This window comes from Sciurus vulgaris (genome assembly GCF_902686455.1).
Source record: "Sciurus vulgaris genome assembly, chromosome: 13".
In the NCBI taxonomy this organism is placed as follows: domain Eukaryota; kingdom Metazoa; phylum Chordata; class Mammalia; order Rodentia; family Sciuridae; genus Sciurus; species Sciurus vulgaris.
Genome location: NC_136474.1, coordinates 24,974,541 through 24,999,256, shown reverse-complemented (window position 1 = coordinate 24,999,256; position 24,716 = coordinate 24,974,541). Strand labels below are relative to the sequence as shown.

The window sequence follows — 24,716 nt, the reverse complement described above, 5'->3', positions numbered from 1 at the left end:
TTATGGCACATAAGAAAGCTATTGATTTTTTTAACCTACACTTTGCTAAATTTGTTTGTTTGCTCTTGCAGTCCTCTGGTGGAGCATTTGGGTCTTGTAAGAATAGGATCATATCATCTGCAAACAGTGATAATTTGACTTTGTCCTTTCCTATTATTATTCCTTTCATATCATTCTCTTGCCTAATTATTTTGGCTAGAATTTCTGTGGAATAGGAGTGGTGAAAGTGGTCATCTTTGTCTTATTCTAGATTTCAAAGGAAATGCTTTTAGTTTTTCCCCATGTACCATAAAATTGTCTTTGGCTTTGTTATGTATAGCTGTTAGGATGTTGAGGTCCGTTCCTCCTATCCCAAGTTTCTTCAGTGTTTTTTTTTTTTTTTCAATCATAAATGGGTGCTGAATTTTGTTGAAGGCTTTAAGTATTGAGATGACTAAGTGATTTTTGTCCTTAATCCTATTTATGTGATGAATTATATTTATTGATTTGCATGTGTTAAACCATCCTTGCACTCCTGAGATAAAACCAACTTGGTCATGATGTATAGTCTTCTTAAAGGTTGCAAGACTTGTCTCTACTGAGGTGGTCAAACTGCTGAGGAAGAAGTATGATCACTGCTTATGTCTGACGGTCCTTTCTAGTTTTCCTAGAGCTCAGAGAAAGCAAGGACTGGGAGTTGTTAAAGTCTTCTTTTTGTGTTGCTGTTGTGGTTTGGATGTGAGGTGTCCCCCAAAAGCTCATGTGAGACAATGTAAGAAGGTTCAGAGGAGAAATGATTGGGGTTTGAGAGTCTTCACCTAATCAGCAAATTAATCCCTGATGGGATTAACTGAGTGGTAACTGGAGGCAGGTAGGGTGTGGCTGGAGGAAGTGGGAATCAGGGCGTGGCCATGGGGTACATATATTTGTATCTGGCAAACGGAGTCTCTGCTTCATGATCTCATGTGAGCTGCTTCTGTCTGCCCACACACTCCACCGAGATGTTCAGCTTCACCTCAAGCCCCAAGGAATGGAGCTGCCTTCTATGGACTAAGACCTCTGAAACCATGAGCCCTCAAACTCTTCCTCCTCTATAACTGTGCTGGTCAGATCATTTAGTCACAGCAGTGAAATAGCTGACTAAAATAGTTCTCACCAAGATGCCAAAGGAGTGGCCTAGAACTGAAGCTGGTTGAAACAGTTTTCAACTTTCCTTCTCATTAGTATAAGGTAGGGCAGAATGGGAAGTGCTGTCAATGGAGTTTTCTCTGAACAGATCAGATGGGTGCACTCCCAGGGTGGGGCTGCTGCAGAGTTCCAAATGGGGAGTTTTGGTACTTGGGGCTTAGCTCTACCTGGCTGTTGGGAGATTACATCAACTCCTAAGGCCAAGCAGAGGCTGATCTCTGCTGGGAGTCTGGATCTCAGGAGCCTCCTAAGACTCTACCAGTGGGGTGGGGGAGCCAACCCTCTACGGGTGTCACACTCCGCTGCCCATGAGTGTGACCTTCCAAGCTCATCCCTGAGTATATTCACACCTGCCTGTTCAGTTTCCTGCCACCCTCCAGTTGGTACATGGGCCAGCACTCAAAGGGAAAGTGAGTTGCATGCCCCTCCATTTCTCTGACTTGAAGCCGCGGGGAACAATCTTCTCTGTGCCTGTTTCAGTCATGTACTGCCAAGTACGTGCTAGGCCTCGCAGTGGGTGTTCGCTGGGGCAGAACGGCAACACTCGCTCTGATCTCGCAGCCTCCCACAGCAGTGAGCTGGAGAGTGGACGCCTCTAGGTGGCTGCCGCCTCACCTCTCCACTTTTGCCAGGTGAGAAACAGCACTTTTCCAACCTGTTTGCTGTGCAGCCTCTAGATCCACTAAGTTCAGGCTGCTTTTCTGTTCTATAAGTCTTTTTGTGCCAAATTTGCCTGTTTTGTGTCTGTGTGTTTATGTTATCCCTGTCCTCTGGTGTGAAGCGGAGCTGATGCCGCTGTGGCAGCTGGCTTGGCTCCAGTGTGCCCTCTTGTCCTTTGTGCACTGCACCTGCGTTTCTGAGGCTCTCAGGGACTCTCACTGATACTGAATTCCAGTCCACTTTGTTGAAAGCAGTCCTCCCGCTGCTGTAATCGCACCTCAGAGCAACTGAAGATGCACACTTCCTCTAGTCTGCCATTTTGAGTCTCCCTCTGTTGCTCCTTTAACACCTGGTGGAATTCACCAGCAAAGCCACCTTACTGAGGACTTTTCTTTGTCAGGAAGGTTTTGAGTACTAATTCAGTCTCCTACTTGTTACAGATCTGTTCGGATTTTCTATTTCTTCACAATTTATTGTTGACGTGTTACGTTTCTACGAATTTGTGCATTTTACCTAAGTTATTGTTAGTGTATAGCTGTTAATAGGACACTTCATCCTTTTCATTTCTGTATAATTGGTATAACAGCCCATTTTTTTTAAGCCTTCTTTTTTATCAGACCATCTAGCTGGAAGTTAGCCAATTTCATTTATTTTCAAAGAACTATCTTTTGGTTTTACTGATTTTTTTTCTTTTGGTTTTCCTGACTTTTTCTATTTCCACAGTTTCTTATTTATTTCTGCTCTAACCATCATTTCTACTATCTATCAGCTTTGGATTTAGCTTTTCCTTTTTTTCCTAAATCATGAAGTTGTAACACCAGGTTATCGATCTGAGATTGTTTTTTCAATGTAAGCATTTACTACTATGACTTGCCCTTTAACTCTGCAGTTGCCATGTCCCCCTTGGTACACTGTGGGATCTCTTACTGTTGAACTGTAGTAGTTTTCCTAGCAGATACATATTTTGCCAATGTTTTTTTCCCATCCTGTAGGTTGCCTTTCTTTCTTTTTGTAGGTTGCCTTTTGATGCTGTTGATTTACTTCTCTGCAGAAGCTTTTTAATGTGATGTAATTCCACTCATCTGTTTTTGCCTTTGTTGCCTGTGATTTTGTCATTAAATAAAAAAAAAAAAAAAAAAAAAAAAATTGCCCTGAGCAGTTCTAAGAAACTTCCACCATCACGCTTTTCTTTGCATAATTTAGTTTCAGGTCTTACCCTTGGGTCTTTGGTCTGCTCTGAGTTTATTTTTTTGTATGTGGTGTGAGATGAGCTCTGCTGTATTCTTCTGCAAGTGGGTATCCAGTTTTCTCAGTACCACTTCCTGAAAGACTGTCCTTTCTTCATTTTGTATTATTGACATCTTTGTCAGAGATTAATTAATAGTAGATGTGTAAGTATATTCCTGGGCTCTCTGTTCCATTGGTCTATGTGTCTGTTTTTATGCCAACACTACAGTGTTTTGATTGCTACTATTTACAGAGTATTCACATTTTTAAGTAATCTAGAGATGATTGAAATGAAAGGAGAGAATGCATGTAGCAAATACTACATCACTTTATATAAGGAACTGGAGCATTCATGGACTTTGATATCCTGGTGGTTCCTGGCACCAGTCCCTTGAGGGAGGATACTGAGGGATGACTGTGCTTTACCAGTGTGGGATGGAATGTTCTGTATGTTTGTTAGTTTCCTTTGGTCTGAAGTGTAGTTCAAGTCCAATGTTGCCTTACTGATTTTCTATATGAATTTCTACTCCTTATTGTCAGTGTGGTATCAAGGTCCCCTATTATTTTTGAATTGCTATTAATTGGATGAAATTGGAGAATATCATGCTAAGTGAGATAAGCCAATCTCAAAAAACCAAAGGATGAATGATCTCGCTGATAAGCAGATGATGACACATAATGGGGGGTGGGGAGGGGGGCAAGAATGGAGGAAGGAGGGACTGTATAGAGGGAAAAGAGGGGTGGGAGGGGTGGGGGGAAGGAAAAAAAGTAACAGAATGAATCAAAAACTATTACCCTATGTAAATGTATGATTACGCAAATGGCATGCCTCTACTTCGTGTACAGAGAAACGATGGATCCCATTTATTTACAATAAAAATAAATTTTAAAAAATTGCTATTAATTTCTACTCTCAGATCTGTTGATATTTGTTTTAAATATCTAGGTGCTCTGATACTGGGTTATATTGCATAATTGTTATATGTTCCTGTTTAACTGAATCTATTTTTATTATGATCTTTGTCTAAAGAGGTTTTATACTTAAAGACAGTTTATACTTTAAGTATAATATAACATACTTCTTGTTATTAAGTTATAATCATAACTGCTTTCTGTTTTGAAACCATGAATTATTTTTTCCATCCTGTGTTTTAATTCCATAGTGAGTCTACTATATACAGCACATTGCTAGATCTTGTTTTCTTTTTAGTCATATGGCCAGTCTTTGGTGAATTTAATCCATTGACATGTTAAGATAATTACTGATAAGTGAGGACTTAATATTGCTTTTTGCTCATGATTATCCCTCTCTTTATTCTTGGAGATTTTTTTGTAGTGATTGGCTTTGATGTTTATTCTGTGTGTATCAAAGATTTCTATTTGTGATGAACTCAACTTTCATAAAATATTTTGTTACAACCAAGTTGGAAAAAACCACCTCAGTCATGTACAAAACTTTCACACAATTTGTTTTTTTTTTAATCCTGTAACAAATTTGTATCTATCAATATTTGTATTAGTGTTGAAAGTAACTTATGGACCTCCTTTACTGTGTTAATGCATGTAAGTCTATGTATTTACTTTCACCTGCAATATTTATGCTTTCATGTTGCTGCTTGGCACATTTTCATTTCAATTTGAAAACTTCATTAAGAATTTTTTGTAAGGCAGGTATAGTGATATTTGTTTTGTCTCAGAAAACTTCCATCTCTCCCCTCAATTTTAAAGAATTACTGTGTTGTGTGGGGTTGGTGGTTTTTTCTTCCAGTATTAGAATGAATACATCATACCACTTTCTACTAGCTTACAAGGTCTCTGCTGAGAAATTTGGCAGTAGCGTGAGGGTTTTACTATATGTGATGAGTCACTTTTCTCTTGCTGTTTTCAAAATCCTCTTTGTCGTTTCCTTTTGATAATTTGATTATGTCTCAGTATCGTCTCTTTGATCCTGCTGGGGAACTTTGCGTTTCATGAACCTGCATGTCCATTTCAGCCAGTAGAAGTAAAGTTTCTGCCCCTTTCTCTTTCTCTGCTGTTTCTGGAACTTTGGGGGAAAAAAAGTGTTTGCTAAATGGCGCTCCATAACTTTCGTCAGCTTTTTTTCCCACTCCTTTTCACTTTTCCTCCTGTGACTGGATACAGTCAAATGCCCTTTCACTCATAGATTCTTTTTTCTACTGAATTTTCTGGTGAAGCTCTTTATCACATTTTTTCATTTCATTTCTTGTATTGTTCAGGTCCAGAATTCTGACTGTTTAAAGTAATTGATTTATTTGCTGAGTTATTACCTTTATTCACGAATTGTTTTCCTGATTCATTAAGCCGTCTATCTTGTTCTCTTAGAGCTCTCTGAGATTCCTGAAAACACTTTTCAATTCTTAGGCAACTTAGAGATCTCCATTGGGGTCCCTCCTGGAAGATGACCTTTTGGTGGTATCGTGTTTCTTCGACTTTCCTGTTTCTTGCAGTCCTGTCGATGTCTGTGCATTTGAGGATGAAGTCACCTCTTCCGGATGGGATGCACTGCTTTGCAGGGGAAGACCTGCACGTATGGGTGGTGTGAGCGTGCCAGCTGGTGCTGCTACAGTGGCTCCAACTCCTGGGATGCAGCAAAAGTTTTGGTTTCAAGGAGGATAGAGCAGCGTCTTTATGGAGTTCCATCTGCTTAGATCAGGGAAGACTCAGAGGCCACAGGTGGTCAAGTCTGTGGATGGTCACGCCAGTGGCAAGTGCTCCTGATTTGTTACCCACTAAGAGGTAAGTTATGGCCAAGGGAATCCCTTTTGGCAAAAACTGTGGCACAAGGGAGCCTTCACTTTAGTCACAGTGCCAGTGTGCAAGGTGTGGTCCTTGTGGCGCACCTGCCAAGTGTGGTCCAGGGTGTGCACACTGTGTGGAGGGAGGGTAGCACCTCCAGGCCTGGTGAGCAGGCACAGGAGACAGCAGTGGCTCCATCCTTAGGAGGAATTTGTGTGCTCGGGTCCCAGGGAGGTTGGTGTAAGGCTGGCTCTGGGCCCAGTGGGTGTGTGTGTGGTAGTGGCCTGGGCCCTAAGGAAACAGCAGTGTGTCTTTGACTCTGAGGAGAGGGGTGTATGTGTCAGTGGCTCTGGTGTTAGTGGGGGAAACAGTGGTGGCTGCTTTTCTAGAAACACGGTGACGAGGACTCCAGGTAGCTCTGTCAGATGAACCCAGCATTAGTGAAGACTGTGGAGGCTTTCTGTTGTGACAGCTGCAGGTGTCTATGTTGGTGACAAGGGCTGGTGGGGTCCTCCTACTCTCCTGCACCAGGGGAGGCTGTGTCTAGGGGCGGTCTCTTGGCACCAAGCTGTGCCAGACTGTGGAGGGGTGGTTCAAGTAAGATGCTTCCTGGTTCTCCATGCTGCCGTCCTTTCCTACCTCACGGAGTTTCTGCAGTTTGTACTTCCTTTTTGTTGCATTTGGATTTATTTCACTGTCCTTTAAAAAGGGAATTTATGTTTTATGTTCAATCACTACAGTAGTAAATATTAATTATTTTTGCACATATTTTCATATGTCATGCACTTAGGCTTGGATATTTAATGGGACATAAAACATTTACTGTACTTCCATGATTTTTTCTATAGTAGGCTCTTTGTCATTCATTTTCTTCCAAAGATTTTGTAATTTCAGTCTTGATTTGTTCAAGTCAGTGGTTATTTGGATGGGCAATAAATGGACCTCTGGATGTTTCAGCTATACTATTGTCAAGTCTTTTGTTACTGCTATAATTTTATCAAAAGGCATGCCTAGACATCCATTCTTTTTTTCTAGAACTGATTATAGAGACACATTTCTACATCTTCTCTCTGCTCTTTGGAAAGGCGTGCTCACCACACAGGGTTTCAAGCTTGCATAATGTCTATGCAGCCTACAGGATGAGGCCTGAGTCAAATACTTCATATGCATTAGGGTCGGTCTGTGCTTTTAATTCTTCACAGCCAATAAAGAGAAATTGCTGGTCAAAGTCTCCCCAATGTTTATAACACTGACAGCACAATTACCATAAGAAATCTGTAAACTGGTATACAACACATTTGAATTCTGTTCCACAAATTATTACCATGACGGCCAATATTCACTTAATATTTATTATAAAACAGGTACAGTTTTAAGCATGTTAGGTTTATTAACTTACTTGATTTTCACACACTGTGAGGTAGAATTTCTACCCTTATTTCATAATGCATAAATGTACTATCACAAAACTAACAGTTTTTAAAGCCATAGATAAAAGATTTTGAATCATAAAGATTAATAACAGTGCTTACATTTGGAGAGTATACAGGGATTCAGGATAGGTATGAAATAAGAACTTAGGAATTTATGTTTAAATCTTTTTCACAAGAATTATATTTGTGCATTATTTGCAATAAAAACTTTCCTAAAAAAAGAAAAAACCCAGATAAATATACAAAGATATGTCTAGAAAAATGTTTATCTAGGATATTTTTCATGATCTTCCCAACTTGGAAGCAAACAATCAACGGTGTTTGATAAATACAGCACCAAAGGGAACCCAATGAAGCCATTAACAATTATAAGAGATCTATCTACTGACAGGAAAATTTCTTTGGCATAGAAATGATAGTCAAAAATATAGTATTATGGTATGTAAATATTTCATAAACACATTTCATTGGATCCCATTGACAGTGGATTTTTTGATAGGAATAAAAAATTTTTCCCTTGTGTTTCTTTCTATCACATAAAATGTTGTGGTATTTTTATAAAAGGGAAAATAAGTCCATCTTTCTAAAACAGACATACAAATCCATTATATAAAATATCAAATTTAGATATTAAGTACTTAAAAGTACAGATACCTTGAGTATCTGTAAGAGAAAAGAAGGTCCTAAAACACAGGTTAATATTAATAACAATACAATAAAAAGGAGGCAGTGCAAACATGGAATAAAGGAATTAATAAGAATCTGTGGTTCAACTACTGATTTAGATACACCATACTTTACAGTAAAATCTGAAATGGTTGCAAAGTTGAATATGAAACAAAACTATAGTCAATTTAAGGAGATCAAATCACAAAGTTACTCTCAAATAAGAACTTTTCTAATATTTACAGTAAGGTTGTAAGTGTGGATCTTTAGAGACTTGGAAAAATTTGTAGCCATTGGTTGCTTTTCCCAACAATTACATTACAGGATGTTCTACTATTTTAATTTTCAAGTTTTTAAACAAAAACCATCAAACAAGATCCTGTACATATTTTTGCACTCATGGAGTTAATCACCATTATGAATCCTCTGGTGTCGGATGAAGTTCCAGCTCCTGGTGAAGGCCTTGCCACAGTCTTTGCACTCATAGGGCTTCTCGCCCGTATGCATTTTCTTATGGATGGTGAAGTTTGAGTGGTAGCTAAAGGTCTTTCCACACTCTCTACATTCATAGGGTCTCTTACCAGTGTGAAATCGCTGATGTTGAGAAAGGTATGAGCTACAGCTAAAGGTCTTTCCACATTCCTTGCACTCATAGGGTTTTTCACCAGTATGAATTCTCTGATGCTGAATGAGGCTTGAGCTCCTAATAAAGGCCTTTCCACATTCTTTGCACTCATAGGGCTTCTCTCCAGTGTGAATTCTCTGATGTTGAACAAGTTTTGAAGTCTTATTAAAGGCCTTCCCACATTCCTTACATTCATAGGATTTCTCCCCAGTATGGATTCTCTGATGTTTTGTAAGATGGGACCGCCAACAAAATGCCTTTCCACACAGATTACATTCATAGGGTTTTTCACCAGTGTGGATTCTTTGATGTTGAGAAAAATATGACATCCAACTAAAAGCCTTCCCACATTGTCTACATTCGTAAGGTTTCTCACCCGTGTGAATCCTCTGATGTCGCAGAAGGTATGGGCCGCAGCTGAAGGACTGACCACATTCCTTACATTCGTAGGGTTTCTCACCAGTGTGAATCTTCTGATGTCTTGAAAGTGCTGAACCACAGCTGAAGGCCTTTCCACAGTCCCTACAATCATAGGGCTTCTCACCACTGTGAGTTCTCTGGTGTTGAGTAAGTTGTGAGCCACGACTAAAAGCCTTCCCACATTCTGTACAGTAATATGGTTTCTCCTCATTTCCAGTTCTGTGGCACAGAGTAAGAGATACCTGTTGATTGAAAGCAGGTACATCTTCATGAGTCTGACTGAAATGTGCTTCTTGATAAGACTGTGGCCCCTCAAAGTGATCTTTACATTCCCAAATATCTTGGACACTTGAGCATGACCTTATAATTCCTCCCATGAACTCCAATGGGAATGAGTCTATATTACTAATTTTTTCCCTTGAAGCTCCTTTCTTGGCTCCTTTCAGTGATTGATCTGAAATGAAATAAAAATAAAACATTTGCTCCCCTCCTTAATTTGGGAGAAATAAAATTTCTGTGGTAGGAAAAATAGAAACAAAAATGTTTTCAAATAAACTAATAGAGAATGGCTAAGACACTACCAAAATAGAGCTGTGTCTTTCAACAAGTGAACAAGGTAAATAAAGAACGAATAAAGCCACATAAGGAAGATGAAGGAAATTAATAAGACAAGAGATTGTCAATGATTCTCAAAAATTTGTATGACTCTGAATTATTTGGGAGGATTGGTAAATATATATTGTCCTAGGTGATCATCCAAGTTGAAGGAAGGCCTGGTTAGTTATATATTTTAATAATACAGTACCATACACATATATTGTAAAGGGGGAGGAATATCATACCTATGTTGTGAATTAAGTAAAACTAGAGGATATTTCTGAGGTGAAAAGATGGAAAGCTGGCTAATAAATAATATATTGGAAATGAACTGAAGTTAGATTAACAAAAGGTAGAAATCCAGACCAATTATCAAATGAGTCAGGCATGAATGGACGGACTTAGAGTAAGATGCCACGGCTGGACTTCAAAATATGTGACTTTCTTGAAAATGCTTTTTTTTTTTTTTTTTTAAGAATTCCATGAAACTTATTATTTTTAGAGCAATGGCTACTTTGGAGACAGACTGTGGGAGAAATCTGCTGTAAGATCAGATAAGCGGGAAAAATTAAAATGGGTGACATGGTATAGTGAGATGTTAGAATCGGGTTGTTTATATCCCAGCACTAAAATACAGGTTTCGATTTGGAGACAAATCAGAGTCACTCTGAGCTTCTCTGCAGTGAAGAATTAACCTTGCCTGAAGAAAGGTTTGACCCTTGTGCATCTCTTGGTAGAGAAACTCTAAGACTTGAATATGTCCTCCCTGCCAACATTATCTTTATTTACCTAGTGTCACGAGCATGCTGTCGTCAATGTAGACCAAACATGTTTCTTTCCACATTTTCAGAATTTAATAATAATAAATTCTCAGGTATACCACTTTCGTCAGTGGCAGTTCACTGAATATTGTGGGTCACCTAATGGTCACAAACTGGGCGATCACAGGTTCTTTTATTCCAATCTTAATTTTTTTTTGTTTTTTTAGAGTTATAGGTTTTGTTTTTATTATTTTTCTTAAGTTTAATATGTAGAGGTTTTTGTGTTTGGTCTTGTTTTCCTATTTTTTATTGGTCCATTATAGTTGTACATATTGTTGGGACTTGTTACATATTTGCACATGTACACAATATGACAGTATGATTTGGCCAACATCACTCCCTCGCATATCTGCACTCCTGCCCTGCCGGACCCCTAGCCTCCTTCCTCTACTATTCTCCCTTTGATTTTTTAAGATCTACCCCACCTTTCTTTTCCTTTTTCCTCTCTAGCTTCTGCATGAGAGAAAACATATGATCCTTGACTTTCTGTTTGACTTATTTTGCTTAAACTGGGGAGATAGCTCAGTTGGTAGAGTGCTTGCCTTGTAAGCACAAGGCCCTGGGTTCGATCTCCAGCACCCAAAAATCAAAAGAAAGAAAGAAAAAAAAAAAAGATGATCTCTAGTTCTATCCATTTTCCTGCAAATGACATATTTCATTTTTCTTTATGGCTGAATGGGGTCAGGGAGCCACTCTGCTCTGTCTTGGGGTGCTCCTCCTTTTATGGATCTTGAGTGAGTGGGTAGCATAATTTGGTGGTCTGCCGTGTTTGATAAGCTCGTGGGTAAGTTTTTTCTGATATGAGTTCAATATGCCCCTGTATCCACCTGCTTCTGATTAATTTGATAAGTTCACAGGTGGTTATTCTTATTAGCACAATTTATTTATCAGCTATGCCTTATGGTTGTGCCAGGCAGGTGGTGGTTATCTACTTGTACAAACAACGTGTGGAGTCAAACACAAAATGGAGCAGCTTATGGCAAACCACTGCTTTACAAAATGGAGTGACAAAGGTTTAGGCACAGCCTGAAAACTGCTGTTCTATGTGTCATGGGGTTACTCAGAGCTTAAGTCACACAATACAGTCTGTGTTAACACCCAATAAAAATCCTAGACACAAAAGCTCAACTGTTTCTCTGGTTGACAATATTCCATGTGTGTGGCCACATACTGTTTTTGGAAAAGTAAGTGTTGTCCATGTGATTCCCCTGGAAGACGACAAATGAAAGCTCATGCCAGATTATTCCTAGACCCTCTCCTATGTGCTCCTTCTTTGCTGATCTTAATCTCTATTCTTCCAGTGTCATAAACCATGAATGTGGTTAAAACAGCTTTAAGCAATCTGAGAATACATCTAGTGAACCCCTGAATCTAAGAGTGGACTTGGTCATCTTTTAAACTACAGTTGGTATCAAAAGGGGGGTTTGCTAAAATGACCCTGGCTCAGTGGCACATGTTGAGAGCACGGCTTGGGATAAGGAAGGGATAAGGAATGGATAAGGTTCCATTCCTGGTAGTTACCTAGTTACGCATGCACAGCTGGTTACTGGAGGTAAAGGTTACCAGTAAACTTCAGAAATAAGAGATCCACCTCCTGATGGGTTGGTTCGCTGCAGATATTTTTTTCTTTGCACATATACTTTAATAATTAGGCTTTGGTAAAATCGTTTTCAATGCATTTTAAATTATTTTAATGAATACATTAAAATATTTTCGGGGGACAACCCAGCAATTGCACAATCCACTACAAGATTTTAACATCTAAGCAATATACTTTGTCTTAGGTCTGAAAGCTCTTGAGCTATCTTACAACTTCTTTGTCAACCAACTGAATCTATTTACTTTTACATTTCAAAAGGTTACTTTTTACAAAAGGCACTTGAGTTTCTCTTCATTTTGATGATATGATATTTACTCTTTATTCTATGACCAGAACCTTTACCGCAAGTGACTTTCCAAGGATGAGATGTTCTACGTGCCTTTAAACAACACATTTGGCAGCTCTAACCTGTATCTGAATAGTGGGACAACTGTCTCACTCTGGGCTGGGGCCATGGACAGAGCAGCCAAGGCCTTCACTCGCTTGCTGACCTAACTGAACCGTTTGTTAAATAGCAGCACATGCAACCAGGCCTCTCTCTCTTGCATGCCAATGTAGTTCACAGCCCTAACAGCCAAAGGCGTGTAATTCAATCACAATATTTTAAATGGAGAGTCTGTTCTTAGATGGCTCACTAGACACATCAAGAAAAGCAAAATAAAATGAAATAAGCTAACTACAAAATGAATGCCTTTGTTATTGTGATCTGTAATCTGGGCCAAGCTTGCATTTCATTTGTTCTGAGCTACAGCCACAGGGATGCTACCAAAGGAAAAAATTATGCTAAAGCAGTTACGGAAATTAGGCAACCTACAAGAGAATAGAGAGAGATAGAAATATAATATAAAGGGAAGACTCAAGAGACTTATTACAGGAGGGTAGAATCTTTCAAGTTTTTTGTTGTTGTTGTTTCGTGGAACCCAGGGCCTCATACATGCTAAGCAAGTGCTCTACCACTGAGTCACACCCATGCTCCTCTTTAAACAGTTTTAAGGAAATGGGATGAATAAGGTGGACATTGAAGAGAACAAACGAATGTCTCAATACAGTGCTAATGGAGCGGGGGGGGGGGGGGGGGGGGGGGTGGACCTGGCCCTTCAACACTGATGGCTGGTAAACAAAACCCAGTCTATTTATCTTATTCAGGAAGAACCTAAAATGCTGCAAGGCACAATCATTGTGTAATGCATACATACACCAAATTATGGGGCAATCAGACTCAACAAGGTAAAGACTGATGAAAGAGTCAGGGTCCCTGAGCCCACCCTCCAGCTAGGAATCCAAAGGCTTCATGTACTCATAATGCAGAAATATAAACTGACCAAGAGGTGAGGAAGAAACTCTTCTGGGACTCCTTGACATGGAAACACAACACAGAATGATTCAAATGCCCATAGAGAAGCCCTATTGGGGGATCCAGTTAGAGTGTAAGGAATGAGAGCAGCTGGTGCAATTGTGGATAAGACTGGAGAGACTTTACATTTACTTACCTAAATATATTACCTGACTAGACATTATATCTGACTGGGAATGCTTCCACCCAGGTATTGTGAAACAGGCTATAAATTCAATATTTATGAGATGTGGATTGGATATGCTAAAGGGGAACCATTGGAACTGTCCAAGTTCATACAGGTTGGTTTGAGAGAGGATAGAATACTTGGTAGACAAAAGTGATTACCACCTTAATGTCTTGTTAGAAGCTGGGTGATTCTCTGTCCACCCCCTCTGTGTGGATCATAGATGGGACCTATTATAAAAGCCAATGAAGGGCTGGGGATATGGCTCAGTTGGTAGAGAGCTTACCTCCCAAGCACAGGCCCTGGGTTCAATCCCCACCACCACCAAAAAAAAAAAAAAAAAGCCAATGACCACCACCTAGCAGCAACTAATTGGATTTTAGATGAGAAAATTTCCAGATCCTGTAGTATATACCAGCTGAGAAACACTAGCTTCTGTAATTGAAATTGCCCATGTGACTAAAGATCATAAAAACCATGCAACCTGAGATGCTCCTACTGCCTTTGAGTGATTTCATTATGATATGTCTATGGTCTTTAAATACATGTGCTTCTTGTATTTGGAGTTGTGAAGCTGTTGGATCCATTTTGTCAAATTTTTGGTCATTCTTTCTTCAAAATATTTTCTCTGCTGTTACTTCTCTTTGGGGTATACTCCAAATACTTATATATTAGGTTGCCTGAAGTTATTCCAAAAGTCAGGTCCACTCATTCCACTTTTATATTTCAATTGCTGATTTCTAGTTCACTAACCTTTTCATAAAAAGAAATGTCAAATCCACTGTACAACCCAGTGCAGCTTTTTGATTTTCAAGTCTAGAAACTGAATATAGGTGCTTAAAAGGATGTTCTATATCTGGCTCAGCTTTTGAATACCTGGAATATAGTTATAACTTCAAAAATGTCTTCTACTATTTGCCATCTCTTGTTTAGTTTTAACAAAAATCGTCCTCACTATGGATCCTTTTCCTATCTTTGCATGCACAGTAGTCTTAGGTTGAATGCCTTCATTAGAATTGTGAATCGTCTTGCTGGGAGCTAGATTTTGTATTCCTTTAAATAACCTTTGAGATCATCAAATTACTTGAAAGTTGTCATCTGATCCTTTCAGGTCTTTCTTTTAGGAACTGTTAGGAAGATCCAGAGCAGTCAGTCCCATGTCCTCATGTTAAGGTAAGACACCGTGGAGTCATCTCATGGATGCAGGAAAGAGTGCTAAGGCTTTTCAGTCTGGGCAGTGGGAGCAAGTGTTTTCCTGGCTGTGTGCTGGGCACAGGTCCCCCGAGTCCTTCTGAAGGTTCTGGCAGCCTCAGGTGGCTTCCCATCTGCTGACCAGTATCCTGTGAACGCTCACTCTGCAGCTGCTTCTTTTGTGCTCCTCTGGACATGTGCTGCCTCCTACTCTGGTCTCAGCTCCATCTTCTCCACTTGTGGAACTTGCTGGGCTCTGCCTACTTCTCTGAGCTGCATCCTAAGAATCTCAACAGAGCAAGAAGGGGCACTCACAGGGCCTTACTTTTTTCCTGTCCCTTGAGAATCACTGTCTTTGTTCCTGAAAAACCACGATTGCATGGACTTTGACATTTTGAGATGAAGAGAATAAAACAAGTTCTTGTTGCTCTTTTGGCTAGAGCAGTCTTCAGTTTCTCTCCATTATATTCATGGGGTCATCTAAATCCATAAACTTATTAAACATATTTAGAAGAGTTGCTTTAACATTCTTCTCTTCTAATTTCGTCAGTTCTACTTACTATTTTGCCTGATTATGCTATTTTCCTTCTTTCCCAACATCTAGTGCTAACTGGATGCTAGAATAGAGAATGTTACATTGTCAAATGCTTAACTTTGCTAATTTTCATCAAAGACTTTTGTATTCTGTTCTAGTAGACGGGTGATTTGAGGATGTTTGATCCTTTCATGGATTTTACTAACTTCTGTTAGGGTAGTGCTAGGACAGACTTTCCTGTGTGATAGTTTAATTCTGTAATAGGGAGTGGCCATTCTGGCATCTTTATTGAGCCTCAGGTATTCAGAGACCCCCTCCACATTGGTTGGTCAGAATTCAGCCATCTCTCATTTCTGTCATCTCTAGGAACTGCTCATATTAGTTTTGCTGCCGTTCTTTGGCTGGCCTCGATGTGGCTTAGTGCTACGCACGTGTGGTGCGGTACTCGGCAACAGTTTCATGCGGATCACTATGTAGACTTCCAGAGGTCTTTCTCAGAGTATTCTTTCTCTGGTTTTCTTGTAGTCAATTTTACTTTTTATTCATTTAAAAATTTTTTTGAGATAAGAGTTTAGCTCTGTTGCTCAGGTTGGCTTCAAACTTGTGATCCCTCTGCCTTAGCCTCCTGTGTAGCTGGGATTACATGCATGTGCCACCATGCCCAGCTCAGAGGCCATGTTAGTCTTTAACCCACAACTTTTGCTCATTTCAATCTACTTAAGTAAGAAATTCTCAGCTCGGGAGTCTGAGGCAGGAGGATCACAAGTTCAGTGCCAGCCTCAGCAACAGCGAGGTGCTAATAAGCAACTTAGTGAGGCCCTGTCTCTACATAAAATACAAAATAGGGCTGGGGATGTGGTTCAGTGGTCAGTGACCCTGAGTTCAATCCCTGTTACCCACCCCAACCAAAACAAGAAAGAAATTCTTCCATCACAACACCAACCACAGAATGACTATTTACTTATACACTAGGTATTTTACATTACTTGTAATATAACTGCAGAATGAGTTAACATTTTCCTTTTTGCACAAAAGGAGTTAGGGTTGAACATTCAGGAGGTGTACAAGACCTTAAGATCAATGATTCACTAGAATGATTCACTACTCAGAACATTTATTATACTCATGGTTTTAGTTTATCACAGAGAAATTACACAGATTAAACTCAGCAAAGACCACACACACACACACACACACACACACACACACACACACGTCCTGGAGAGTTCCAGGCATGAACTTCCAGGGCCACTGGCATCCATGAAGAATACTGTTCTACTACATCTGAGGACTTTCTTCTGAGTCTGACCCATAGCCATCAAGAGCTAAGAAGCATCTAGGTGATTCCAAATTTGATCTTAGGAGAAAAGGCGCTACCTACCCGTGACTTGGAGGAGTACCTCTTTGCATTCCTCCAGTAGCTAAGAAAAGATTTAAATACAAATGTAGATGAAATGATTTTCAAGGGAGTGTAAGAAGACTGGTTGGTTACAAAAGTAAAAGTGGGGTGAGTGGAAGAGAAGGAGAGGCTGAGAGGAGTCCCTCTCCACAGATCAAGGTCTACAAGGCTCACCTTCCAGCCTCAAAGGTGTCACCTCCGCACAGACAGATGGATCACCATCTGTAAAGCTCTTCTTCAACACGCTTGACTTCTGCCACTTATGTAAGCACTGGCCTCTAGCTGGCACTTGGCCACCTGTCCAGGGCTCATGCCCTTGCTCCAGTAAGGTGATCACAGTTGGCTTAGAAATACAAAGTCCTGTTCACAGGGAAAAGACAGTTATGCCGGGATGTCCCAGGATTCAAATCTAGTCATTTGTTAAAGATATCGGCAGACTTATAGGAAGGACCACAGAAAAACAGAAAGAGTTCCACTGTAACAAAGTCACTGCTTCCATCTCCACAAAGTTCAAACTCTGAAAGGAGAAATTTGGAGACTTATTTTAAAGGCAGCTAAATAATTCACACTGTGGGGCTGGGGATATGGCTCAGTTGGTAGAGTGCTTACCTTACAAGCACAAGGCACTGGGTTCGATCCCCAGCACCGCAAAAAAAAAAAAAAAAAAAAAAAAAAAAAAAAAAAAAAAGAAAAAGAAAAAGAAAAAAAAATTCACGATGTGGAAGGCAGACATTCCTAGCAGACTTTGAAGCTGGGGGGCAGATATCCTTACCCAGTGATACCAGGTTGCTGTAGTTCTCCAACATCACGTCTCTGTATAACACTCTCTGCACAGAGTCCAGGTAGTCCCACTCCTCTTGGGAGAAGTCTACGGTCACATCGCTGAACGCCACCACTCCCTGAAACGGCAAACAGGAAGAGGCACAGGGAAGGAAGACGTAGAATCTAGGGGGAACGAGTGTGTGCCGCAGTCTGGAGAGGCGGAAGTCGGAGGAAATTAGCAGGTTTTCAGGCCCTCGGACATTCCACTTCGCATGCAGTTTTTAAAAAATGGCCATTTCCATGATCCAGGCATGTCTCAGTATGTGCAAAAACAAACCGTGGAATCTTGTAATGCAAAAAAGTAGCATATGCGCAGGCTACCCACACAATTTTGGGCAGAGTATATTCTAATATTTCTTTTCCCTCCTCTCTCGAAGCCTTAGAAAGGTACAAATTCTGAGGTTCTCCACAAAATTACATCAAGAATAAAGTTTTATAATACCTGGTATAAAGACAAAAACCTAAAAGCCCCAGGGTGAAAGAGCCAGTTCAATAATAGAGGCAGATGGATTGTAGAGAGGAAAAAGAGGAGTGGGGGTGGGGGAGGAAAAATAACAGAATGAGACAAACATCATTACCCTATATACATGTATGATTACAAAAACAGTATGACTCTACTTCGTGCACAACCAGAGAAACAACAGTTGTACCCCATTTGTGTACAAAGAATCAAAATAAATAAATTTTAAAAATAATAGATACAGAGGTGGCAGGGCAAGGGGCTTCTTCACAGACTCCTACAGAAAGGCAGACAGGAGCAACCGTTCCAATACGGTGAGGAAAGTAAACACTGAGCCATGCCCAAACCACCAACCTTGTGAGCATGTTGAATAAAGACATTTCTAGATATGTACAGATTAAATGATAGGTATTCCCTTCTTGGAGAGCTGTTAGAATATAAATTACATCATCACAGGCAGGTAAACCAAAAATGAGAAGACAAAGGAAAAAGAAAACTATATATGTTTTCTATATATGTTTATATAGAAAGAGAAAAACTATATATGTGTGTGTATATATATATATATATATATATATATATATACATACACACACACACACTGCCTATCTCTGTTCACTAAAAAGGGAAAGAAACAATGACCAACCCAAAAGTACTGAGCACTCACAACATACACTGTAATCTCTAAAATCTCTAAAGGTACCCAAAGGAAGTAGGGATCCCTTAAGAAATGGAAATGGATGATCTGAAGACATGAGTTTTGTAAGGTGAGCCTCAAGCACATCATTATACCATAAAACTGGAACGAGATTAAAGACAATGGAGATTATGTCAAAGAGTCTCAGGAGCCACTGGGAAGATGTTCCCTCTGGGTAAAAAGGAAATAATATCACATCATCAAGAATTTAAATCCTTGAGTACATAATTATGTTCAACAGACAAGAAAGCAAATTTATTTGAAATCTTCTAGGGGATCAACTAATTATTCTGAAAACTGATCAGTAAGTGTAAATAATAAAGCATCTAATCTGTCTTCTGTGATCCAAGGTGTTAATGGTCAGTGAGGGAATAGTTTCTGATTATTAAATTATGAAGGATAGACAGAATTAGACAACTGTTATTTCATAAAGCTTAGTAAATGTAGTGCCCGGACCACCCGGTGGGTGTCGTGCCCAAGCCCCAAACCACCCCCAAAGAGACCATGAGGGAGACCAAGCTGCATGCAACTGCAGAAGGCCTAGACTTACTCTTCCTTCAACAGGGTAGATTATGTGTAGCACTTAATGAACAATGCTGTTTCTATGTTGAAATACATTTTTATGTTTTATGTTTTATGTTTCTATGTTTAATACATTCTGGTGTATTAAAGACAGAATAAGTGGTGTTCAGCTAATGGTCCTCTGGGCCCAGTATTTTGTCATTCCTGATGTTCCCGATGGTCCCCAATCCTTAGGTATTCTAATGATTGCTTATTTGCTTCTGTATACTCGCTTTCGCTGATAAGGGTAAAGATTTACCCCTATGCACATGATGAAGGGGGAATGTAAAGCCCCAACGAGTTAACTTAAAAAAGTTGCCAGAGTTGCTGATGCTAAAAGGGGGTTAAAAATGAAAAGCTGCAGATGAGCTGAAATCAGCCTAGCTAAATAACAGGATGTCCTTGGCAGTTGATTTAGGCTGATGCTAGAGGGTCAGGCTGACCTCCTATAGACCAGTGGTTATTGTGGTGACTAAAACTTTGCAGCCAAAACATGTTCTAATATGCAAACAAGGACATAAACCCTCCAATTGTAAAAGAGAAACTGAGTCCCCTTGTCTGAAGTGTATAAAACAGCTTGTAAATTTGTGCTCGGGGTACTCGCATTGACTGCTAGCTGGTCTGTGTCAAGTGCCCAAGAAGCTGCTTGAATAAGCTGGCTCTTTCTGTGGTTGCATACAGTTTGGTTTCTTTGGGGGTGGTTCGGGGCTTGGGCGTGACACTCACCTGGTGGTCCGGGCTCTACAGTAAATACCAAATAAAGGCAATGATCATGGACCCCTGCTAACACTTAAAAAAGGAAACAACCAAATGTTACAATTCCTCGTTGATTTGTAATCCACTTGTGAAATATTTTGCCCAAAAGAAAAATGAACAAATGCAACTTTCAGTCCTGACTATGATCAAGGCTCTAGATCTAGGTAAGTGTAAGATTACACAAAAAAGGAGACAAAAATATCTACTGAAGATACCATGGTGGGTACAATCAGTAAAATTCAAAATGGTAGGAAACTCTAATAAAAGACAACTCAATTAGTGAAACAGATTACAAAACAGAGAAAGGAGACATTTACATACTAAGAGAAATTTAAGAAACATAAGTGTCATAGTAGGACTTTGGATACTGATTTGAGTAAATCAACATTTAAAATTATGTAACATTTTAGGGAATCTGACTACTGACTAGATATTTGCTATAACTAATTTTATAAAATTTTTAAGTGTGATAACTGCAAAGTATTCTTATATTTCAGAAATTCATACTGAAGTGACAAATAATGTATTACTTATAATTAATAGGATATGATCTCTGGGGGTTATGTAATCTTGGGATTGGAGAGCTGTGGCATGTCTGGAAGGACAGCCATGACCAGATTCTGTTGCGTCTGGGGGAAATCGCCCACCCACACACTATCCTACCTATGTTTATGCTTATCAAGTTCCACAATACAATTTTCCAAAATCATTTAAAAAAAAAATATCAATGTATCTTTTTTTGGATATAGTTCTTTTTGTTCAACAGTATTTTCACATGATGCATCCATGGTTTTGCATATAATGATCGTTTTCACTGCTGTATAGTGTCATATGAATGTATTCTTTGCATGAATATATCAGTTTTAAAAACTACTTACAGGTACATGGATTACATCAATGAACATTACTTATATTCAAGAGTACAAACTCATAGTTAATATGTTTGTCAAAGGCACTGATACAAGATAAATACATAAAATCTGTACAAGATAAATACATAAATCTATTTCATTTCTATAGGCAACCAAAAGAAAATAAAATTTTATAAAATACTAACTGCATCAGAAAAATCAAGTATTTAGATATAAATTTAACAAGAGACATGCAAGTCCTCTATGTGAAAGACTATAACAAAATTGAAGACCTAAGTAAATGGAGGGATATGTGGCAAGTTTAGAGAATGAAAGATTCTATAAGGAAGATGTCAATCTTCTTCAAATTAATCTATAGATATAATACTATGAAAATCCCTGCAGCCCAGCCCTTTCCATTTTTATTTGGAGACAGGATCTAAGTTGCCCAGGGTGTCCTTGAACTTGTGATCCTCCTGCCTCAGCCTCCCCAGTTGCTGGGATTGCAGGCCTGTGCCACTGTGCCTGGCTACAGGATTTTTAAATAGAAATTAACACACTGATTCTAAAATGTTTAACATTGGTCAAATGAAACATGTTCAAAATATTAATAGTAGTTGCTTACAGACTGGGATTTTAGCAATTCTTGTTATTCTGTGTATTTTCTGATCTCTAAAAAGATAATTTTATGATCAGAAAAAAAACCACAATAATATATAAACTAAAAAGACAACAGGATAAACCTCAAACACCAAATTACTAACAGAATGTTAGGGGTAGGGTGAAAAATAACAGGCTCTTTACACTCTCAAACATTTTTTTCAAGTAGTAAATACTAGAAATCAGGTCACTTGATCCCACTTAATTCTTGGGCTAAATCAAACGAAACATTTTCTGAAAGAAAACAAATCTAAACCTGAAAAAAAATCGATAGCTACACAAAGAAATGAAGGAAATCAAGGGAACAATAGCCAAGGCATTTGTGAAGCACAAAAATAAGGTGGGAGACTTCATCAGCTAGATCTCAGCTATTAGAAGATTGCATTTAATACAGCACTGTACTGTCTCAGAGATAGACCAGGATAGAAAAGCCCAGGACAAAATTCATGCTTCTACAGTCACGTCATTCAAGAAAAAAAGTGCCTTCAACTGAGGAAGAAAAAAAGCAAATTTTGCAGGTACCATAAAGTGAGTATCCAAATATTGGGGGGAAGAAATACCTGAAGTTGGACCCTTAAATTATATGATAAACAAACATTAATTCCAGGTGGATTCAGACTTAAAATAAAAGAACAAAAGGAATTTAAAAGATAACACTGTACAGGATAATTATCTTCAAGGATACAAAGAATAGCACAAAACACAATCACATAAAACATTGATAAATCTGACTATACGAAGAACTTCTTTTATTCAGATTCTAAATCAAGTAAAAATATACATAGGAAAAAAAGTTACAGAAAAGATTCTTCAACCCATATCCACAACTAGTATCCAGAACCTATAACTACCCCAAATCCATAGGACAGATAATGCAGTGTTATTCCATGGACTTCTGCAGACACGTTATCCTTTGTTCAATTAACACAAGAAAAGGTGCTCGACCTCATTAGTTATTAAGGAATATAAATTAAAACCAAAATTAGATACCACGCTACATTCACCAGAATTACTAAAATTAAAAAGCTTGATTATACCAAATGTAGGTAAGGATGTCAAACAACTGAAACTCTTATACAAGATGATGAAAGTGTAAACTGGAGCAACCACCTGGAAGTTTGCCACTACTAATGCTGTAACTCAATAATTCTACTTCTAGCTATTACCAAAGAGAAATGCACATATAGGTCCACCAAATGACACACAAAATGCTTACAACAATCAAAGAATGGAAATCCAAAGGAGTGCCAACATTAAAACTTGGACAGACCATACCTGCTGAGGATGTAGCTCAATGGGAGAGCCCTCACCTCCATGGTGAAGCCCTGGGTTCAATCCCTAGCACTGCAAACAAAAATTAAACAAATGAAATGGACAGAGCATGGTGCTGTCAAACAACAGCACACAGCAACAAGATGTATGAATTTCAAGTAAATACAGTAACATGAATGATGCTGAAACAAAATATGGCGATAAGGGAGCCAGACACTAAACGGCATACACTACTTGATTCTATTTATATGAAGTTCAGAAGCCAATCTATGATGGCAGAAGTCAGAACAAATATCCTTGGGGGGGCAGGGAAAGGTGGTGGGAAAGTGGAAGTAGGGATGAAAATCGGTAATTTTCTTTCTTGATCTGGGTGATGGTACCAGCGTAGTGAAAATTCACAACCACACGTTCATATATTTGCACTTTTGTCTACTTTTGTTAGTGTTCAATAAAAACTTAAAGGAAACCATACTGACATTACCACCCAAGATGAAAGAATAATTATAAATATTTATGTAGAAACAAGGAATGAAGAGTGAAGGAAACTGTTTACTGCTGGGAAAATGGCAAAGTGGCAAAACTATTTGAAATACTTCGCAATTTTTTTAAAAAGCTGAAACAGACATATTTTATTACCCAGCAATACCATCCTAAATGTATAACCCTAGAGAAATGTGAATTCCTATTCATGGCTAGTTATGTGCAAAAATGTTCTAGCCGCATGGTATGGAATAGCCCCAAAACAAAACAAAACCTAAGTAATCCTCAACAATATAAAGGACACGTAAGTTAATCTATTTCATCTAAGGGTATGCTACCCAACAATATGAAAAAAAAAAAATACAGATTAATTTAATTATATTGTTAAAAGTAGCATAATACAAAAAAAAAGATGGTTACATAATGTTAACAAAAAGCATAAACAGTATCATTTACTGATGCAAACTATAAAGTGAACAGAAAGCAAAAATGCATGTTATCATTTATTGATGCAAACTTGGAAAAACTATAATGAAAAAACTGATTATCATAAAAGGTGTGGGTAGGGAGGAGGATTTTGATTGGGGTTGATATTACTGAAGGGTTTGCAATCTTCTATATTGACCCAACAAGTAGTTACCCGAGTATGCTCTGTTTTTCTTAAACTTTTCATACGTTTTATAATGAAAGGAAAAAAACAAATCACTACACATTCAAAGAAATATTGTATGGCTATAAAATGATAATTTCATTGAGACAAAGTTACAATGCAAAGTTAAACCACACTGTTGACTATAAAACTGTAAACAGTGGATGTATACACACTAGAATGAAATAAAACTATATCAAAAGAATAATAATGGTCTTTTGGAGACTGCAATTTTAACATTCTTGTTATCTTGTGTATTTCCTAAATTCTCGAAAAAGACAACATAATTTCATAATAAAAAACCCCAAATAATAAATAAAGTAAAAAGACAAGAGGCTAATCCCGAAAGCTGCGGGCAGGATGAGATGCACTGGGCTCGACCCTCCGAACACAGTTCCCAATTGTAAATACTAGAAACCGGGCCACGAGAGCCCACGTAATTCCAGGCTCAATCAATCAAAACTTTTAAGAACGCAAGCAAGTGAGGCCTGAGAAAATTCGAGTTACTAATACAAAAAGGAAGAGGCCAAGCTACCTGGTAAGTGGCAGCCATTATTCCTCCTCCTGGGCGCCTCTCGGAGCAGAACTGGGAAAGCAGAGAGGATCCGTGAGACGCCAGGGTTTTTCTTGGGAGTCCAAACCCGCCACACAGAAATCGCCTCAGCTCCAGCACCCACCGCCCACCCCACGGCCCCCACAGGCGTCCCACGGTGGGACCTGGCCGCCAACTCCAGGGTCGCTAAGCGCGAGTCCCAGGGTCCGAGGCAAGGGCTCGCCCCGCCCCGCCCCCTCACACGCCCATGTCCCGCCCCCTGCACAAGCCCCGCCCCTCACACACCCAGTCCCCGCCCCGCCCCGCTGCACGCCCACGTCCCCTTTACCGCTCCGCA

At 39.2% G+C, this 24,716-nt stretch overlaps 2 protein-coding genes across 2 annotated transcripts; both read right to left on the bottom strand.

Moving 5' to 3' along the window:
- Positions 1-7,142: 7,142 nt before the first annotated feature.
- Positions 7,143-10,694, bottom strand: LOC306643368 (uncharacterized protein). The gene has a single exon (XM_079109452.1). It carries the CDS (start codon positions 9,432-9,434, stop codon positions 8,316-8,318), a length of 1,119 nt encoding a protein of 372 aa, XP_078965578.1. The 5' UTR covers positions 9,435-10,694; the 3' UTR covers positions 7,143-8,315.
- A 273-nt stretch (positions 10,695-10,967) lies between these two features.
- LOC306643370 (zinc finger protein 570-like) lies at positions 10,968-24,627 on the bottom strand. The gene is made up of 5 exons (XM_079109454.1): positions 24,362-24,627; positions 17,391-17,517; positions 16,793-16,978; positions 16,601-16,640; positions 10,968-12,783 (listed from the first exon to the last, which is right to left on the bottom strand). The coding sequence occupies exons 1-5, from the start codon at positions 24,377-24,379 to the stop codon at positions 12,705-12,707; spliced, it is 450 nt and encodes a 149-aa protein (XP_078965580.1). The 5' UTR covers positions 24,380-24,627; the 3' UTR covers positions 10,968-12,704.
- Positions 24,628-24,716: the final 89 nt, after the last annotated feature.

Bases quoted from the DNA above. Each gene is read 5' to 3' on its own strand.
- LOC306643368 (XM_079109452.1), bottom strand. From the start codon at position 9,434: ATGTTTTATTTTTATTTCATTTCAGATCAATCACTGAAAGGAGCCAAG.
- LOC306643370 (XM_079109454.1), bottom strand. The intron at 16,979-17,390 runs GTAAGGATATCT...CCCTGTGAACAG, and splicing joins CAGCAACCTGGTATCACTGG to GACTTTGTATTTCTAAGCCA. The intron at 12,784-16,600 runs GTAGGTAGCGCC...ATTCTCTTGTAG, and splicing joins GGTACTCCTCCAAGTCACGG to GTTGCCTAATTTCCGTAACT.